At 36.5% G+C, this 18,848-nt stretch overlaps 1 protein-coding gene across 15 annotated transcripts in view; it reads left to right on the top strand.

Annotated features, from left to right (window-relative positions):
• NEK1 (NIMA related kinase 1) overlaps nucleotides 1-18,848 on the top strand; it is a 211,149-nt gene that overhangs the window by 22,224 nt on the left and 170,077 nt on the right. For all 15 annotated transcript variants that reach the window (XR_010133532.1, XM_055385781.2, XM_031010079.3 and 12 more), the window contains 6 exons: nucleotides 909-976; nucleotides 1,669-1,755; nucleotides 2,792-2,846; nucleotides 4,852-5,052; nucleotides 9,518-9,578; nucleotides 13,346-13,497. Coding sequence is in view for 14 of the 15 variants with exons in the window: in XM_055385781.2 (XP_055241756.2) it covers nucleotides 909-976; nucleotides 1,669-1,755; nucleotides 2,792-2,846; nucleotides 4,852-5,052; nucleotides 9,518-9,578; nucleotides 13,346-13,497 (624 nt within the window). In the remaining variant the exon portion in view is untranslated. The remainder of the gene's footprint in view (nucleotides 1-908; nucleotides 977-1,668; nucleotides 1,756-2,791; nucleotides 2,847-4,851; nucleotides 5,053-9,517; nucleotides 9,579-13,345; nucleotides 13,498-18,848) is intronic.

Below are 18,848 nucleotides of genomic sequence, written 5' to 3'. Positions count from 1 at the left end.
AATCTGCTTTCTGTCTGTGTGGATTGGCCTATTCTGGACATTTTATATAAATGGGTATTATGAAGTATGTGCCTTTTACCTGTCTGTCTGTCTGTCTATCTATCTATTGTTTTTGAGACGGAGTCTCGCTCTTTTGCCCAGGCTGGAGTGCAGTGGCGTGATTTCAGGCTCACCACAACCTCCGCCTCCCAGGTTCAAGTGATTCTCCTGCCTCAGACCAATGAGTAGCTGGGATTGCAGGCACCTGCCACCATGCCTGGCAATTTTTTTTAGTTTTAGTAGAGATGGGGTTTCACCATGTTGGCCAGGCTGATCTTGAACTCCTGACCTCAAGTGATCTGCCTGCCTTAGCCTTCCAAAGTGCTGGGATTACAGGTGTGAGCCACTGCGCCTGGCCCCTTTTGCCTATTTCTAAGTCATACTATTTGTTTTTTTTTTGTTGTTATTGTTGAGTTATGCAAGTCCTTTTCTTGATAAAAAGTTTTTTCTCAAATATATGATTTGTAAAAATTTTCTCCCATTTTATGGATTGTCTCTTTTCTTGATGGTGTCCTCTGATGCACAAAAGTTTTTAATTTTGATAATCCAATTTATCCTTTTAATTTTTTTGCTTGTGCTTTTGACGTCATATCTAAGAAACCATTCCCTAGCCCAATGGCATGAAGATTTATTCCTATGTTTTTCTCTAGGAGTTTTGTATTTTAGTTTTGATATTTAGATCTAGACTCCATTTTGAATTAATTTTTGTTTATGATTTGAGGTAGGGGACTTCATTTATTCTTTTGTATGTGAGTATCCAGTTACTCTAGCACAATTTTTTTAACTGGATTTTAAATTTTATGAAAAATGTTGACTTAGAACTGGACTGTAACAATATTTCTAGAGTTTTTTTTTCCTGTCTTTTACAGAACATATTTTTAACTAAAGATGGAACAGTACAACTTGGAGATTTTGGAATTGCTAGAGTTCTTAATAGGTAACATGAATTTTAAACTTTGTTTTGGTATAATGTTTTCAGCGAACCTTCAATCCATGATGATGTATATGTGATAATTTATAGTATCTTTAAGTACATTCTTTACTGGGATGTTGCTTTATTGGGACATATTCTGAGAAAGGCATCATTAGGTGATTTTGTCAGTGTGTGAATATCACAGAGTGTACTTATACAAACCTAGATGATAGAGTGTGCTACACAGGCAGGCTGTATGGTGTAGCCTATTGTTTCTAGGCTACAAACCTGTACAGCATGTTCTGTACTGAATACTGTAAGAAATTGTAACACAATGGTATGTATTTGTTTAAACATAGAAAAGATACAATATAAAAGATAAAACATGGTATACCTTTATGGGACACTTACCATGAATGGAGCTTGCTGGACTGGAAGTTGCTTTCTGTGAGTGAGTGAGTGGTGAGTGAATGTGTATGCTACTGTAGAGTTTATAAACACTGTACACTTAGGCTATACTAAATTTATTAAAAAATAAAGTAATTGCTCTACGGTGTATGTCAGTCACCGTGTCACTAGGTGATAGGAATTTTTCAGTGTCATTATAATCTTATGGGACCAGCATCATATATGCGATCTGCTGTAGACCAAAAACAACATTAATGTGGCACATGACTGTGTCTTAAACTTCTCCAATAATTTTATTTTTCTTCTAGTACGGTAGAGCTGGCTCGAACTTGCATAGGGACCCCATACTACTTGTCACCTGAAATCTGTGAAAACAAACCTTACAATAATAAAAGGTATTTAAAATGATATTCATTATATGATGTATTTCCTTTCAATTTTTTTGTTGTCATGTTTATTAACCTTTGGAATACTATTCTAAAATAAATAATACATACCTGTAAACACATATGTATATATAAAATGTTGCTAATATATGGTGAGGGGAATTGTAAAAAAGCTATTTGATTATCTTACTGGAAGAACAGCAGAAAGAATCACCTTATTATTTATGTTATAATTGAAAGTAGAGTGCTTTCTTTGGTCTTTTCTTCATGATAGTCACTTCTTATTAAATTATTGCTAATATTTCTTGAACACACTATAAGCCAGGTACTGTTTCGAGTTCTAGGTATTCTCTTAGTCTTCACAATAATTTTGGGAGATGTAGGTATTAATCATTCCTCCTCTTCTTATAAGGAAACCAAATGCAGAGAGAGGCAAAGTAACTTCTTTGAAATCCTTGAGTCTAATAAGTGGTGGAATCAGCATCCAAACTAGGCATCTGGCTCCCAAGCCCATATTTCTAATCACAGCACTGTAGTCTGGCTAGCAGACTATATAATATGTGGGTAGAAAGAGCAATTCTACCATTAAATTCCAGCTACCCTTTATTTTCTCTCTCTAATTGGAAAATCCCAACCAAGGTAACATTAGTCAGTAGCTGTTGCAAATTTCTTAATACATTTTTAATGTCCATTAAATTAGTATTTTGTTTTATAATTTGTAAAATCATGGTATTTTACAAATAATTGAAAAAAAGTTTGAGTTTTATGAAGTAAAAATAGAATTTACATGAATTTTTTTGATATTGTTCTTTTAAATATTAAATTTCTTTAATGAAGCTTCAAAGTAATTGTTAGGGCAACCATTTTCTTTTTCCAATCTGGGACAGCTACTTTTGTCATTTGATTATGGTTGAAATTTTTAGTTTTAAAGGAAATTTTTTCTGGAGCACGTATTTTTCCAAAACACTTTTATGCTGTTTGTGTTTCCTTTAAATGAAAAAATTTTAAATACTTAGAGGAAATTTCTCATTTTTATCTTCTCTAGTGACATTTGGGCTCTGGGGTGTGTCCTTTATGAGCTGTGTACACTTAAACATGCTGTAAGTAGAAGTTTCTGAAATACTTTTAAAGTTACATTAAAAAGCGACTATAATGTTTTTATTATATTTTGTTATATTATCTTTCAGGTAACCCTCATCCTAGAAATTCTCCTCTAAGTCCGTTTTTGAATTTCTCATTTTTTCTGAAGTATAAGTCTATTTCCCTTTGTATATATGCATATCTAGTATATTTGCTATTTTATAATATTTCATGTTTTCCAGAAAATTATTTCTAATGACAGAAATAAATTTTGCTATTTTCTTAATGTTAAATTTTGTATGAATTTGATATTTTAGCTTAATAAATTTTACTAGTTTCGTTTTAGTGAATTCTTTCAAAACACCCAGATTGAGTTTGGAATTGAACTAATTTAAAGAATTTCGTTCCATATACTCATTGATGACTTTTATCAATTTGAGTAATCATTAATTCAGAGTATTTAAAATTTTTACTTTTGAGACTTTTTTTTGAAATAACATATAACACACTAAAAAGGGGGAGAGTTCTTGTCCTAAGTAGGTTTAATCTTAAAAAAGCAGTTTTTTGAAATGGAAAGTGATTAACATTTTTTACCCACTGATTAAACAATATTGTATTTTCATTACACAAAACTTCAGAAAATATAAATAAGTGAATAAGGATCATAAGCAGTTCTTCCAGCCAGTATTGACTACCTGTAAAATGAAATTTTTTTTCTTCCCCAAAAGTTTGATTAGACTTTATAAGAAGTTTTATAACCTGACTTTATTGCTTAATACTGTTTGGGGAATATTTTTTCTTGTCATTCTTTTTAATGGTTGCATACCCTTTTACTATGTTGCCTTAGTTTTTTTTTTCTTTCTTAAGGAAAAAAGCATAAGCTGACAAAGTAATGTGGGATGGTGGTTATCAGATGCTTATTTGAAATAATTGATCAGTTTTTCTGCAACACAGTTATTTGAGCTTTAAACCATTGGTTTATGGGTTTTTAAAAAATCTTTGCAACTACATTGTTCTGTCACCATCTCTTCTTTATTTTGGGAATGTTTACTCTTAAGTAGCATGTGTCTTAAGATACATGAAATTCAGTAACTTACCCTTTATGAAGAGCGTGTCAATTGAGAGATAAATGAAAGTGCATTGGAATAGAGAACCACATCTTTTCTGCATTTAGGATTCCTATTTAGGTGTACAGATGTTTCTATAAGATTGAATTTACTCAGATGACATTTAGGAGAGCTCAACATTTAGTAGAACTTTTATAATCACTGATGCCTAATTTATAGTACATTTTATTTTATTAATATGTATATTAAGAAGATATCAACATTGTACAATTGTTCTGTAATATTTTAGTGGAGATATCAAAAGCTTAATATTGCCCTCTTTCAAAATGAAATCTTCAGGTTTTAAACTGCCCCACCTCTTGTTTTCTTTTTACTTTAAAGTTTATATTGTGTTTAATTCTGACATATATATTCCTATTAAGATATTTTTTATATTGCTGATTTCCATAGCTTTTAGGAGCATCACGCGCACACATAATAGTGAGCATTGCCTAAAAGGAAAGTATTAGTAGTTTTATTTATTATATTTTCCCCCAATACTTTTAGTTCTGTAGTTAATTTCTTTTTCTAGTCATTACAACAGAGGCACTAAAAGTCAGGTCTTAAATGAAGACCAGCAGGTTGTTCTTTTTCTGCTTGTGGTTCTTTGGCCCTAATTTTGCTACCTCTAAGGCATAACCTTTCACCATTTGATTATTGTCATAGTTTATGAAACGTTTATTAATACATCCCATCTTTAAATATTTCGAATAAGTAAAAATTACTCTTATTTTTTGAGGGCTGATATTAATTTATAGATAACCAAGTAAACTTTGCTCTAGAAAACATATTCTAATTATTTGGAAGAGGATTGTGTTTCTATTCTATATTGATAGGAAAAGAACTATTTCTTATTACCAATATTCTCAGTTTCAATTTATATATGTTTCCTATATGTTATTTATTTTCTGGAATTTAGTTTGAAGCTGGCAGTATGAAAAACCTGGTACTGAAGATAATATCTGGATCTTTTCCACCTGTGTCTTTGCATTATTCCTATGATCTCCGCAGTTTGGTGTCTCAGTTATTTAAAAGAAATCCTAGGGATAGACCATCAGTCAACTCCATATTGGAGAAAGGTTTTATAGCCAAACGCATTGAAAAGTTTCTCTCTCCTCAGGTAAGTTCTTTTTCTTTTAAAATTAAACAGTAGGGTTATGTTGCTTAGCTAAGACATGGCCTCCAGTGTTGAGGAGAACACATCTGGACCTTGGGGGAATGGTGTGCCTTTTTCAAACTACATTAGTGTCACTTTCCTTTCCATGCTCTTTCTTTTTCTTCAGACAGAGTATTGCTCTGTTGTGCAGGCTGGAGTACAGTGGCAAAATCATAGCTCACTGCAGCTTCAAACTCCTGGGCTCAAGCAGTCCTTCTGCCTCAGCCTCCTGAGTAGCTGAGACTACTGGTGTGCACCACCACACTCAGCTAATATTAAAAAAAAATTTTTTTTAGAGACAGTCTCATTATGTTATTCAGGCTTGTCTGGAACTCCTGGCCTCAGGTGATCATCCCACCTTGGCCTTCCAAAGTGCTGAGATTATAGATGTGAACCAGTTCGCCCAGCCTTTCCATTCTTATATAACTGTTTTCTTAATGTTTGCTTTCCGGTTATGCATTATTCCTCTGTTCTCTGGATTTCTAACTGTGAAGTCATTGAGTGTTCCTGTGCTTCACTCTCACCTGTGAGCAAAGGGATTATTAAATGTGTCTATAAGGTTGTTGTGAGAATTAAAAGTGATAATACACATAAAGTGCTTAATGTCTAGCATGTAAGTGCTCAAAATATTTAATGTCTTAAATATTACCTACATATCAATGTTATTTTACTAATACAAATTTTTTTTTAAATTATTTTTGAGACAGGTTGTAGTTTTGTTGCCCAGGCTGGAATGCAGTATCATGATCATAGCTCACTGCAGCTGCCATCTCCTGGGCTCAAGCCATCCTTCCATCTTAGTCTCCCAAGTAGCTGGGACTACAGCCACATGTCACCATGCCCAGTTAATTTTTGTATTTTTTGTAGAGGCAGAGACTCACCATATTGCCCAGGCTGGTCTTGAACTCCTGAGCTCAAGTGATCTGCCCACCTTGGCCTCCCAAAGTGCTAGGATTACAGGCATGAGCCACCACGCCTTGCCTATAAATGTGTTATTAACATAATTTGTATATTATAGTTATATTCTTTTTGATAGGAAATGACTAAAAACCATTTATATGTAGGTATACTAGATTACTGACTTATGATTTCTCCTTTAGTGCACACATGTAGGTGCATAATAAATATTTGTTGAATTTAACTGAATTTTAATTTCACAAGATTTTTAAAGCAATCTATATCAAATCAATTAGCATAAGTTATTCATAAAAATTTGATCACCTGAAATTGGAATTGTTTTACTTTTCTGGCTTAGTGAGGCCTTTGTTAAATAACTGTTAACCTCTTCAGTAAATAAGATATTCAGCAAAACTATAGTTTTTTTTTTATTAGTTTTATATGCTCATGGAGAAGAAGGAAGTATCATATATCCTTCTGACTTAACAGAACACACATGTGACCAAATACTCTTCAGAAAACAGAGATGTTGATTTTACTGTTACTGCCAGGAGAATGCATTAGTATGCAAGAAAGCCAAATAAAATTTGGAGATTAAAGGTTACTTGTATAAGGTCATAGCAGCAGCCTCTGAAATGTGGGTGTCTTACAAGACTCCTTTGTTATAAATAACGTTTGCGAGGACACTTTTATTATGTAGCGTACTATTGTTTTTTTGGCAGCCACTAGAGAATAAACAATGACTTCATTTAGTCTTGCTGAGGTTTCTTTCTGCCCATACCAGGAGTTGGGACATACCGTCTCAAGGCTGAAGTACTGGAATTTATCTAGCTAGCAATGAAAGAGAAAATATTCAAGCCTAAAATGTGCCAAACTTATAATATGAAAAGAAACAAGGGTAGATTGTGATTATTCACAAATGGGATATTTGACATTATGTGTTTAGTATATACATAGACCCTACTTGTTACTATTTAAGCACCACTTAGATTTCATTCTTCATGAAAACCTTTATCTGCTGTTCCTCAGATTTATTTTCTGCTATATATCACTTGTTGTTTAAAGATAAAAACCTTTATCTGCTGTTCCTCAGATTTATTTTGTACTATATATCTACTTAGGTGAGAAGCTTTGTGATACTTTTTTTTTTTTTTTGAGATGGAGTCTCACTCTGTCACCCAGGCTGGAGTGCAGTGGTGCAGTCTCAGCTCACTGCAGCCTCCACCTCTGGAGCTCAAGCAGTCCTCCCTCCTCAGCCTCCTGAGTAGTTGTGATACCTTTTTTTAAAGGCTATAACTTTGAAACAATTCATGAGCTTTAGTGTAACATATAAACTATTATTTCCAGTATCACTATAATGCTCCCTACCATTTTAATACCTCAGTCCTCTCAAGGCCATCAACCGTGGTTGATAGGGCCTAGTTTTGAGTCTTGGGCACTGTGGCAACTTCTTCCTGGATATGGCTTGAAAAACCGTGGATAAGTTCTGATTCATTAGGAATGTAGGGGCTGTCCAGTGGAATGCTCTGTGATGATGAAAATGTTCTATATCTGCATTGTTCAATATTGCAGCCACTAGCCACATGTGGTTAGTAAGCGCTTGAAATGTCCTTGGTATAACTGAAAAGCTTCATATATATATATATATATATATATCTTAAATTTTAATTCAAATAGGTGCATGTGGCTAGTGGCTACTCTATTGGACAACATAACATATGTTTTCAGGATCTTCTTGGATTCTATATGCCCCATCTCTCAATTCACATGAGCATTAACACAGGAAAACAAAGACTTCTCCAACAGTGGAAGAAATGATTAGATTTGGGGACAAGATGGAGATTATAAACCACCTGTTTTCTTCCAAGAAAAAGAAAAGGAAAAAGATGCATTTGTTGAGAAGAGAACACAGGTTCACGTGGTTGCTCTAAATTGTCTGTGAGCCAGACTTGGCTCTTACATTTGTCCACTAGTGAAAAGGTTCTCAAACTTTAGCATGCATCAGAATCACCTAGAGGGCATTGCTGAGTCTCACCACAATAGTCTCGGTTTCAGTAATTTTGAGGTGGAGCCTGACAGTTTGCATGTTTACTAAGTTCCAGGTAATGCTGATCCTGCTGGTATGAGACTTTGAGAATTGCTCTAGGGGTTTTCTTAATGGGAAAAACGACCCCCTCAGATCATGTATTTTTTTTTTTGCCTATTGGAGTGTCTGGACCACTGTTAATATAGGAAGATTCTCTCACCAAGAATCAGTTCTCTTGAAAAAAGAGAAAATTCACTTGCCTTTGCCTTCCCCACAAAGTAAGAAAAAAAAGCTTAAATCGAGTTAATTCTTTGTTGGTATCATAGTTTTGAAGTTAAGGAGAGAAAAATATGGAGTAAGGAGAAAAAATTACTTACAGAAAATGTAAATGATTTTTGTTCCTGATTTATAAACGTCTGTGTTTATAAATGCTGGAGAATATATAATGGAGCGTTTATACTAATATTAAATGGGTACATTTGTTAAATTAAGAATATTTACATATTCAGTAACTTAATAAAATTAGTTATAATTTATAATTATGAGCTACAAAACTCATTGGAGATGTTAAGAGGATTCAGAGTAAATTAAAATAACTGAGAGATTACTAGATAATTTCTTTTGATAATGAAGAGATTCTTCAGTAGTTTTGAAGAAAGTGAAGGCTATGGATGCACACAGAACATAGAGATTTTTCCAGATAGGTAGTTGTGTTAAATTGCTGAGAGATGAAATAGGCAAGTAATGTATGGATGCCTACCTTGTTCATTAGATTAATTTGAGAAGAAAGCCTCTATCTGGAGAACTAATAAAAATAAATTGGTGCTGGGCACGGTGGCACATACCTTTAATCCCAGGACTTTGGAACACTGAGGAAGGAGAATCACTTGATCCCATACATTCGAGACCAGCCTGAGCAACATAAGGAGACCCCCATCTCCATAAAAAATATACCAAAAAAAAATTTTTTTTAAATCAGCCTGGCATGATGACACACGCCTGTGGTCCCAACTAATAGGAGGCTGAGATGGGAGGATTGCTTGAGCCTAGGAAGTCAAGGCTGCAGTGAGCCATTGTTGTCTCACTGTACTCCAGCCTGAGCAACAAAGTGAGACCCTGTCTCAAAAACATACACCCACAGATACATACATAAATAAGATTGGGAGGGAGTAAGCATGAGAGGAATTTATTGAATGGATTTTTTTTAATTTTTCTTAATTTTTAAAATAGAGACGAGATCTCACTGTGTTGCCAGGGCTGAACTCTAACTCCTTGCTCAAGCGATCTTCCCCTCAGCCTCCTAAAGTGCTGGGATTTCAGGCATGAACCATGACACCTGGGCTTCTTCTTCTTCTTTTTTTTTTTTTTTAACAACTTGGTTTTAGTACAGTTTATTTGGCAGCATAATTACTACTGAAAAAGGGGAAATGTATTATAATTAATGGGTAGGTTTTTTATTTTGAAAATGTAACATCTTTTCTAATTTTTTTTCTCTTTCAATCTCAGCTTATTGCAGAAGAATTTTGTCTAAAAACATTTTCAAAGTTTGGATCACAGCCTATACCAGGTAAATGAAATCCGATATGAAGCCTTTCATCTGTTTGCGGTAATCAACCCTAATTAAACTGGAAATATATGTAGATATAGTAAGTTGGGATAATTCTAGGATAAATTTAATCCAGAGGAAATGCACCTTAGAATTATTAATGATTTATGGCAATATACAGTTTCTTATAAATTAATAACATTCTCATTTATTGTTCATTTTATTTAAATGAAGTCTGGCCTGAAATCTTATGTCTTTATCAAATGCCTAGCTGATATTTTGAGAACGTTGTTATAGAATTATAAAATGTCCAATTTTGGTGTAAATCTTTATATAAAATATTATCTTTTTTTTTTTTTTTTTTTTGAGATGAAGTTTCGCTCTTGCCCAGGCTGGAGCGCAGTGGCACAATCTTGGCTCACTGCAACCTCCGCTTCCCAGGTTCAAGTGATTCTCTTGCTTCAGCCTCCGAGTAGCTGGGATTACAGGCATCCACCACCAAGCCCAGCTAATTTTTTGTATTTTTAGTAGAGATGGGGTTTCACCATGTTGGCCAGACTGGTCTTAAACTCCCGACCTCACATGATCCACCCGCCTCGGCCTCCCAAAGAGCTGAGATTACAGGCGTGAGCCAGCGCACCCAGTTGTAAAATATTTTCTTTGAGAAATATTTCATATTCTGAATTTTTTTAATTAAGTGAATGTGAAGTCAAGCACTTCATTAAAGATAGGTTTTCTTTTAAACAATGTGACCAGTGGTATTAGAATCATTGTAAGATTGTGGATATGGTTATATACTATGTATATGTATTTAGATGTATCTATGTGAGCGGGAAATTATTTTTTTCCTGAATAGAATGATTTCAGAATGGATTTCTAAAATCAATGGAAGTTATTTAATACGTGAAGGGTATATTGTTTTTCAAACGTAATTATTTGTACTACTCCATTTTGAGTTTGGATAAATTAATAAAAATATGTATCATAAAAATGAGCCCATTTAGCTAGAAGTGGTATGACACTGCGTTCTCAGGAAGGCAAGCTGCATTTAGCCCTTCTTTTTTTTTTTTTTTTTTGAGATGGAGTCTTGCTCTGTCACCAGGCTGGAGTGTAGCGGTGCAATCTCAGCTCACTGCAACCTCTGCCTCCCGGGTTCAAGGGATTCACCTGCCTCAGCCTCCCAAGTAGCTGGGAATACAGGTGCCCGCCACCACGCCCAGCTAATTTTTTGTATTTTAGTAGAGACAGGGTTTCACCCTGTTGGCCAGGATGGTCTCAATCTCCTGACCTCGTGATCTGCCTGCCTTGGCCTCCCAAAGTGTTGGGATTACAGGCGTGAGCCACCAGCTGCATTTAGCCCTTCTTAAAGACCCTTAGACATCCTCTCATTGCAGAGACCACCCATCCCTGAGAAGTCAACTCACTTAAACAGAATTTACAAGAGACCAAGAATCAGCATGATTTCTCTGGGCAGTGGGCAGTCAAGCTTCGTAGAAGTCATATCTTAATCAAAAGACTCTTTGTCACAAAAGCTGGAAATACCCAGTGTCAGCCCGTTCTTTCCACATGGATAAACCCATATAGGAATTAGAAAGTAATTTGTCGTAAGAGCATTTGGTTGAATGAAATGCTTAATAGGAGTAGTATTACTGATAAATACTTTGTGGCCTCCAGTCCCCTATGTTAAACTTCATGCCATAGGTAGCCTTGTCAATGATCCTGAAAAATACTGTAAAATCAGATAAGTAATTCTTTCTTTTCTCTGGAAAGTAGATGGGACTGTTCATATCTGTTTCTTAGAAATCTTTATTTTTTATGCTTTTGCACCTCTAGCCCCTTTTCTGGCATGCGCTGTGTTTCTTTGATTCTATTAACACGTTTAGCCAGGTTGCAGTATTGTGACTGTGTGTGTATACGTGTATGTGTATGTTCTAATTTGATTGTACAGTTGAGCTCTCAAAGGGAAATCTTTTTTTTCTCATGCTTCCTGGTTTCTGGGTCAAGATGCAGTTGGAGTATGTGTTTGGAAAACCTTACCCTATCACGTCGTATATCCCATATTGTCAACAAAAATTACTTCTGAATCTCTAAAATGCCGACTTAATGGCTTATATTGTTTTTATTTTTAAAACAGTTTACTAAATTATATGCAAAATAGATATTTATTATAAAAATGTTTTAAAAGAAAAATTAGCCCAATTTTAACACATACTGTTATATTTGATATATTTTTCTGTGATGATATATGCATAATAACTACAAATTGAGAATGCGTTATTAGAAGTTTTGTTTCTTTTAATTTATATTATTATATGATGAACATTTTCTATTACAATTACATTTTTTTGAAGAACTGTGTTTAGTCGTAGGATTTCATTTTGAACTACCAGTTAAATTTTTTTCTCCTTTCCCCTCCTAAAAAGTAAGAACACTTCTTGAAGAGGTTGATTTAAATTGATTTAGCACAATATAAAATCCTGAGCTAGAGAGCAGTCTGCAAGTGGAAGAAAGCAAGATGCTGCTTAGGCTTTAGGGGAGTTTGAGCAGAGGGGTATCTTGGCAGATATTAAAAATAAGAGAGGGAAAGAGGGTTTCAATAAGGGTTTATGTAGACTCTACTCTGACTTCTTTTAATATCCTCCAGAGATGTGAATAAATAGTAGAATTTTCTTTTTATTACCTTAGGGTGTTTTTCTTGAACTTATCCCTTCTAAGACTGAACCTCATCTAGGCTTCATTAAGGGTTAAATACATAATACTGCAGGGTTTATTCTTGTGTATGGAGTTTCTCTGATTATTTCTTTAATGTCAATTCATAAATAATATTCTTAATATAGATTGCTCTCCAGAAAGTGTAACCAATTTATATTTCTGCCAGCAGTCTTTAAGGTACCCATTCTGTGGAACCCTTAATGATAACGATTGTTTTAAGATATTTCTTTTTTGTCAGGTCTGTAGGTATAGATACCATTCAGACATTGTATGAAGGAAAAAAGTTGCTTATATTGATGTAATTAATGCTTAACAGTGGCTCTTGATTATCTTCTGATTTTGAAAGTAGTTTCTAAAATGTGAATTTTTAAAAAACTATTATTATTATTATTATTATTTTTGAGACGGAGTCTCACTCTGTCGCCCAGGCTGGAGTGCAGTGGCGCAATCTCGGCTCACTGCAAGCTCTGCCTCCTGGGTTCACGCCATTCTCCTGCCTCAGCCTCCCAAGTAGCTGGGACTACAGACGCCCACCACCAGCCCAGCTAATTTTTTGTATTTTTAGTAGAGACAGGGTTTCACCATGGTCTTGATCTCCTGACCTCGTGAGCCACCCACCTCGGCCTCCCAAAGTGCTGGGATTACAGGTGTGAGCCACCGCACTTGGCCTTTATTTTTAACAGCTCTATTGATACATAACTCACATACCATACAGTTTATACATTTGGTGTCTACAATTAAATTTTTTTTAGTATATTCACGATTAAATTATTTTTAGTATATTCACCGATACGTGCAAACATCACTCACAGTCAATTTCAGGGATTTTTTTTTTTTAATATTAAAAACTTCAGCATGTTAGAGGAATTTGGCTTTTAGCTTCTGTCAAAAAGTGACTTTAGGGTAAAATAGTTAAGGCATTAGTAAATACTAAGGGATGAATTAAGATATTTGATAGAAAGTTTAAAATACTATCAATGATTATGAAAATTAAACAGTGCTATCTTGAAGAATTCTGAAAGTAAAGAGTTAATGTAAAGAACTGCAGACAAAATTCTTTGTATCTTTTCATCTAGCTAAAAGACCAGCTTCAGGACAAAACTCGATTTCTGTTATGCCTGCTCAGAAAATTACAAAGCCTGCTGCTAAATATGGAATACCTTTAGCATATAAGAAATATGGAGATAAAAAATTACATGAAAAGAAACCACTGCAAAAACATAAACAGGTATGATCATGTTACATACCATGTGTTAATAACAAATTCAATTCAACCTTATTTCATTGCAGCTCAATTCAGTTACCTTGATATTATAGGATTACTTTTATTAAGTTACCAAGGAATGTCCTCCTTCTGTGTTTTACCAGTCCTTTAAAACTGAGAAGCCTTACAGGAGTCATAAAAAGTCATTAAGTAAATATATTAAGTAATATAATTAGTGCAATAAAAAGCAAGTGACATTATAAATGAAATAACTTTTGAGCAACCTAAGCAGAGCCATTTGTTTTTGTTCATAAATGAAATAAATACCTATGACATTCTTGATAAAAATCTGGAAATATTTGGTATTTGAGAATTCACAATCAGATAAACAGAATCATAGAGCTGGAAGGAATGTGATCATATAATCTACTCTGTCATATTTCAGATGAAAAATGAAGGCCTGTAGAATTTAAGTGACATGCCCAAGAACACAGTGATAGTTGCAGGAATTTGACATTTTCTTTATGTCAGTAGCTGCATGCTTTGGTATATGGAGCTTGTTTCATTTTGGATTACATACACATACATATACATATACACAGCCTTAGATATGTATGTATACACACTGCTGTAAGATAAACTTTATATAGTAGGAATGATCAGTCACTTTGTTTAAAATCTATCATAGGTCAGGTGTGGTGGTTCACGCCTGTAATCCCAGCACTTTGGGAGGTCAAGGCGGGTGGATCACTTGGGGTCAGGAGTTCCAGACCAGCCTGGCCAACATGGTGAAACCCTTTCTCTACTAAAAATACAAAAATTAGCTGGGTGTGGTGGCGCACACCTGTAGTCCCAGCTACTCAGGAGTCTGAAGTGGGAGAATCACTTGAACCGGGGAGGCGGAGGTTGCAGTGAGCCAAAGAGTGCGCCACTGCACTACAGCCTGGGTGACCATGAGATTCTGTTTCAAAAAAAAAAACAAAAAAGAAATTTAGAAAAATTATAATAAACAATAAAATGAGAGATTGTAAAAAAAGATTTTTTTTAAAGCATGCAGTAATAGCAGATATAGGAAGCAGCTGCTATTCCTAGTGCTGAGGCAGAGTACCCAAAGAAGACACAAATTTTTAAAGAAACCCTAACCCCATCCCGAAGGCTGAGATTCAGACCTTACTGGGTAGGGTATGGCAGTAGCTCACTCGATGGCCCCACAGTCTGGGGCTGGCAAAGAGGAAAGTGTCCACTGTGGAGCTGACGAAACTCCCTGCAAAACTGCCTGGAGTGTCAGTAGAATGTACTGGGAAGCCACTTGAGAAGCCATTGAACTCACTGGGAAGCCTGCTGGGTTGCCAGTGGAACTTATCTGGTGCTGCTCTAGCTGGGATGCTGGCTGAGGCACCAGCAGAACTCTGTGGGAAGCTCTTCTTGCAGGTGCTGCTGAAACTCACAGGGAAGCTGGTAGGGGCACTGGCCAAACACTCCTGGAAGGTGCCCGTAGGGGTGAGTGCTGCTGTTTGTCCCACTTGCTGCAGTAACAGGAAGAAAGGAAACACACTAATCAGGAAAAGAAGCTTCTGCCTTTGCAGTGACCCTCTCAGTTTTACTGACAAAGCTTAATATTGTGTTAGCAATCAAAGAAGAAATGTTTACAACGTCGAGCTCTAGCATCACAAGCTGGACAATGAAGAGTAGATTTGGAGCTGAGGGGCAATATGATAACTGGCCTGCTGGTTTTATCTATCTTTAAAAAGATGTATTCAAACCTAAGTGGGCCAATTCCATCTTATCATTTTATCTCTCTTTACTTCAGTCACCACAGGAAGCCTAGGACTCCAGCTTTCCCTCACGGCCTAGACTCTCCCATTGCTGTAAGACTCTGGTCATACTCTGATCTGCCCCCACCCCCTGCATAGTTTTCTATAGGTTCGTGCAAAAGTAATTGGGGTTTTTGTCGTTGAAAGCAAAACCGCCATTACTTTTGCACCAACCTGTAATCTCTTCCAGAAAACTCTCTTATAGTACATTCTTGGCAAAATCCACTGTATTTTAAACTTCTAAAGATGTCTTCACCTTTTTTGCTTGAAAACCTGGTTTGTCCCTGAACACACTGTTCTGCAGCTCTCTTACATGCTGTCTGTTTTCTCTAATCCCTTCATATTGTTGGGTCTAGAGGTAGGATGAAGGAAATGTTTCCCTTGCTTCTCATTGCCAGACTCTCCCTGCTGCCTGATCCTGCCATTCTCCTCATCCCTCTACCTTGATGCTTTTGCTACCAGACTGTATCACCTACTGCTCTTCTGTGTTAGGATCATCTGTAGACACTTGTCTTTTTTTTTTTTTTTCTTTTGAGGTGGAGTCTTCCTCTGTCGCCCAGGCTGGAGTGCAGTGGCACAATCTCAGCTCATTGCAAGCTCCGCCTCGCGGGTTCACGCCATTCTCCCGCCTCAGCCTCCCGAGTAGCTGGGACTATGGAACTACAGGCACCCGCCACCACACCCAGCTAATTTTGTTTTTGTATTTTTATTAGAGACGGGGTTTCACCATGTTAGCCAGGTTGGTCTCGATCTCCTGACCCCATGATCCGCCCGCCTTGGCCTCCCAAAGCGCTGGGATTACAGGCATGAGCCACCACGCCCCACCAACCCTTGTCTTTTGAAGAGTTTAACACCTGACTCACTGTCACTCCTTCCAACATTGTCATAATTCTTTACAGTTTTAGTATAAAAAAAGATGATACTTCCTATAGAACATGGCCTTTTGTTTTCATTTTCTTTCTTTCTCTTTTCTTTTCTTTTTGAGAAAGAGTCTTGCTCTGTTGCCCAGGCTAGAGGACAGTAGTGCGGTCATGGCTCACTGCTGCCTTCACTTCCTGAGCTCAAGCAATCCACCTCCTCAACTTCCTGAGTAGCTGAACCACAGGCAAGTGCCACTACACCCAGCTAATTTTTTAATTTTTGTAGCGGTGGGGTTGCACTATGTTACCCAGGCTTGTCTCAAACTCCTGGGCTCAAGCAATGCTCTTGCCTTGGCTGCCCAAAGTGCTGGGATTACAGGCATGAGCCACCGTGCCTGGCTTACTTTCTTGATCATTCTGTTTCAAATATCTTGTCTCCCACTTTAACTTGAAACTCTCACCTATGGCCATGCCATTAAAATTTTTATTATCAATAATAACAACTCTTTCTTAGCCTCATTTATAATCATCCCGTTCCCTGATCACCACTTCCTGTGTTTCTAGCTTACTTCTTTAGGAGTCTGCCTCCAAAATGTCTGTCCCATTTGGATCCATGAATCCTAATAACTTCCTTTATTCCCCCTCTTTGTTTCTATTTTCCTTACCTGGCTTAAATTCCATATTCATTTATAATAATTTCCAAATGGTCAGCTCTCTTGCCCTCTCTTCCGTTATTACCAATAACCAAAAAACTTAACTTTGTGAAATCCAACTCTCCACTTCATTTGTGCCTGAACCTGGTCAGTGGAATATGGCTGGAGAAAGCATATGACTATTGTAACTAGTCTAACTTTCAATATGTAACCAACAATATCAAATTAGCACCTTCTGGTCACCCTATTATATTTCCTCAGTGTATTTACTCTTCTATTTCCTAGGTGATTATTTTTTACCTTCTGTTTGCTTTTCACAAGGACCAATATTTTCTTCCTACTTCACTGAGAAAATAGAAGCAATTGGAAGAAAACTTTCCCACAATTACTTCTGCTAGTCAGTCTTACCTGTTGGCAAATATTTTACCTTTCTTCCTTTTACTTTGGATGACCTGTTTCTGTTCCCAGTTAGGATCAACTCAATCATTTGCATACTGTGATTCTTTTTTGCCTGCTAAAGGACTTTGCGCTCTCTCCTGCATCATTATAGTTTTTTCTCTCTACTGAATCATTCATGTTAGCAAACAAATATCCTATATCTTAAGTCTTTTTAAAAAGGAACTTTCCCTTATGTCCTTCCAACTACCTCTCTATATTTCTGGTCCCTTTAACAACAAAACTTTCCCAAAAGATTGTCTATACTGTCTCCAGTTCATTTCATTTTGAACCTACTTCACTCATGGCTTTCTTTGTCACAGCTGTTATGAAACAGCTGTTGTGAAATGGCTCCTGATGTCTATATTATTAAATCCATGGGTCGTTTTTCTTCTTCCTTGACCTCAGTTTTTGACTCACTTGATTGCCCCCTCCTTCTTGAAATATTTTCTTCATTTGAGTCCCTGGTATTACGTTCTTCTGGTTTTCTTCCTACCTCATTGACTGCTTCTTCTCAGCCTCCTTTGCAAGTTCCTCCTCACCTCCAGGGCTTTTAAATGCTGAGGTGCTCAAGGTCTCAGGCCTCAGATATCTTCTTTTTTGTATCCATACGAACTTTCTAATGGATAACATCTATAAGCTGACTCTCAAATTTGTATCTCCACCTTGGACTCCTTTCCTGAACTTGAGACTGATATCTGTCTTAACATCTCCAGCTGTGTTTCTAATAGACATCTCAAAATTACCATATATAAAAATGAACTCTTGATTTCATTCTCTCTCCAAATTGATCTTACTTATTTCAGTAAATGGGAACTCTGCCCTTCCATTTGTTCTCATCTTCCATATTGGAGTCATTATTGACTACTCTTTCTACGTCATATCCTGTCAATTGTGACTTCAAAATATATTCACGGTCTGACTACTTCTCATTATTTTTACCACCATATTAGTCCTAGCCACCCTCACTTTCCACCAGGGTTATAATAATCTCATGATTAGTCTAACTGCTTTCAGACTTACCCTCTTAGTCTGTTCTCATGTGAGCAGCCCAAATGTTCCTTTTATGATGGAAGTCAGATTGTTACACTCTCCTGCTTGAAACTTTTCAGTGTCTTTTCATCCCACTCAGTAAAAGCCAGGGTCGGCCGGGCCCGGTGGCTCATGCCTGTAATCCCAGCATTTTGGGAGGTGGGCCTTGTGACCTTGATCTCACGATGTCAAGAGATTGAGACCATCATGGCCAACATGGTGAAACCCCTTCTCTACTAAAAAAAAAAAAAAAAAAAATTAGCCGGGCATGGTGGTGTGTGCCTATAATCCCAGCTACTCAGGAGGCTGAGGCAGGAGAATTGCTTGAACCTGAGAGGCAGAGGTTGCAGTGAGCTGAGATCATGCCACTGCCCTCCAGCCTGGAGACAGAGTGAGACTTGGTTTCCAAAAAAAAAAAAAGCAAGCCAGAGTCTTTACAACTGTCTACGAAGCCCCCGACAGCCTCATTACCTTTCCAAGTCTCATTTGCTACTCTTCCCTTGCTAGTCCCAGTACAGCCTTGCGAAACCTGTTGTCCTTAAACATGCCAAGTACTTACCTGCAAAAACAAGTTTGTACTT

This window comes from Gorilla gorilla, chromosome 3, assembly GCF_029281585.2.
Source record: "Gorilla gorilla gorilla isolate KB3781 chromosome 3, NHGRI_mGorGor1-v2.1_pri, whole genome shotgun sequence".
Classification (NCBI taxonomy): Eukaryota; Metazoa; Chordata; class Mammalia; order Primates; family Hominidae; genus Gorilla; species Gorilla gorilla.
This window is presented reverse-complemented; position numbering and strand designations above follow the sequence as displayed.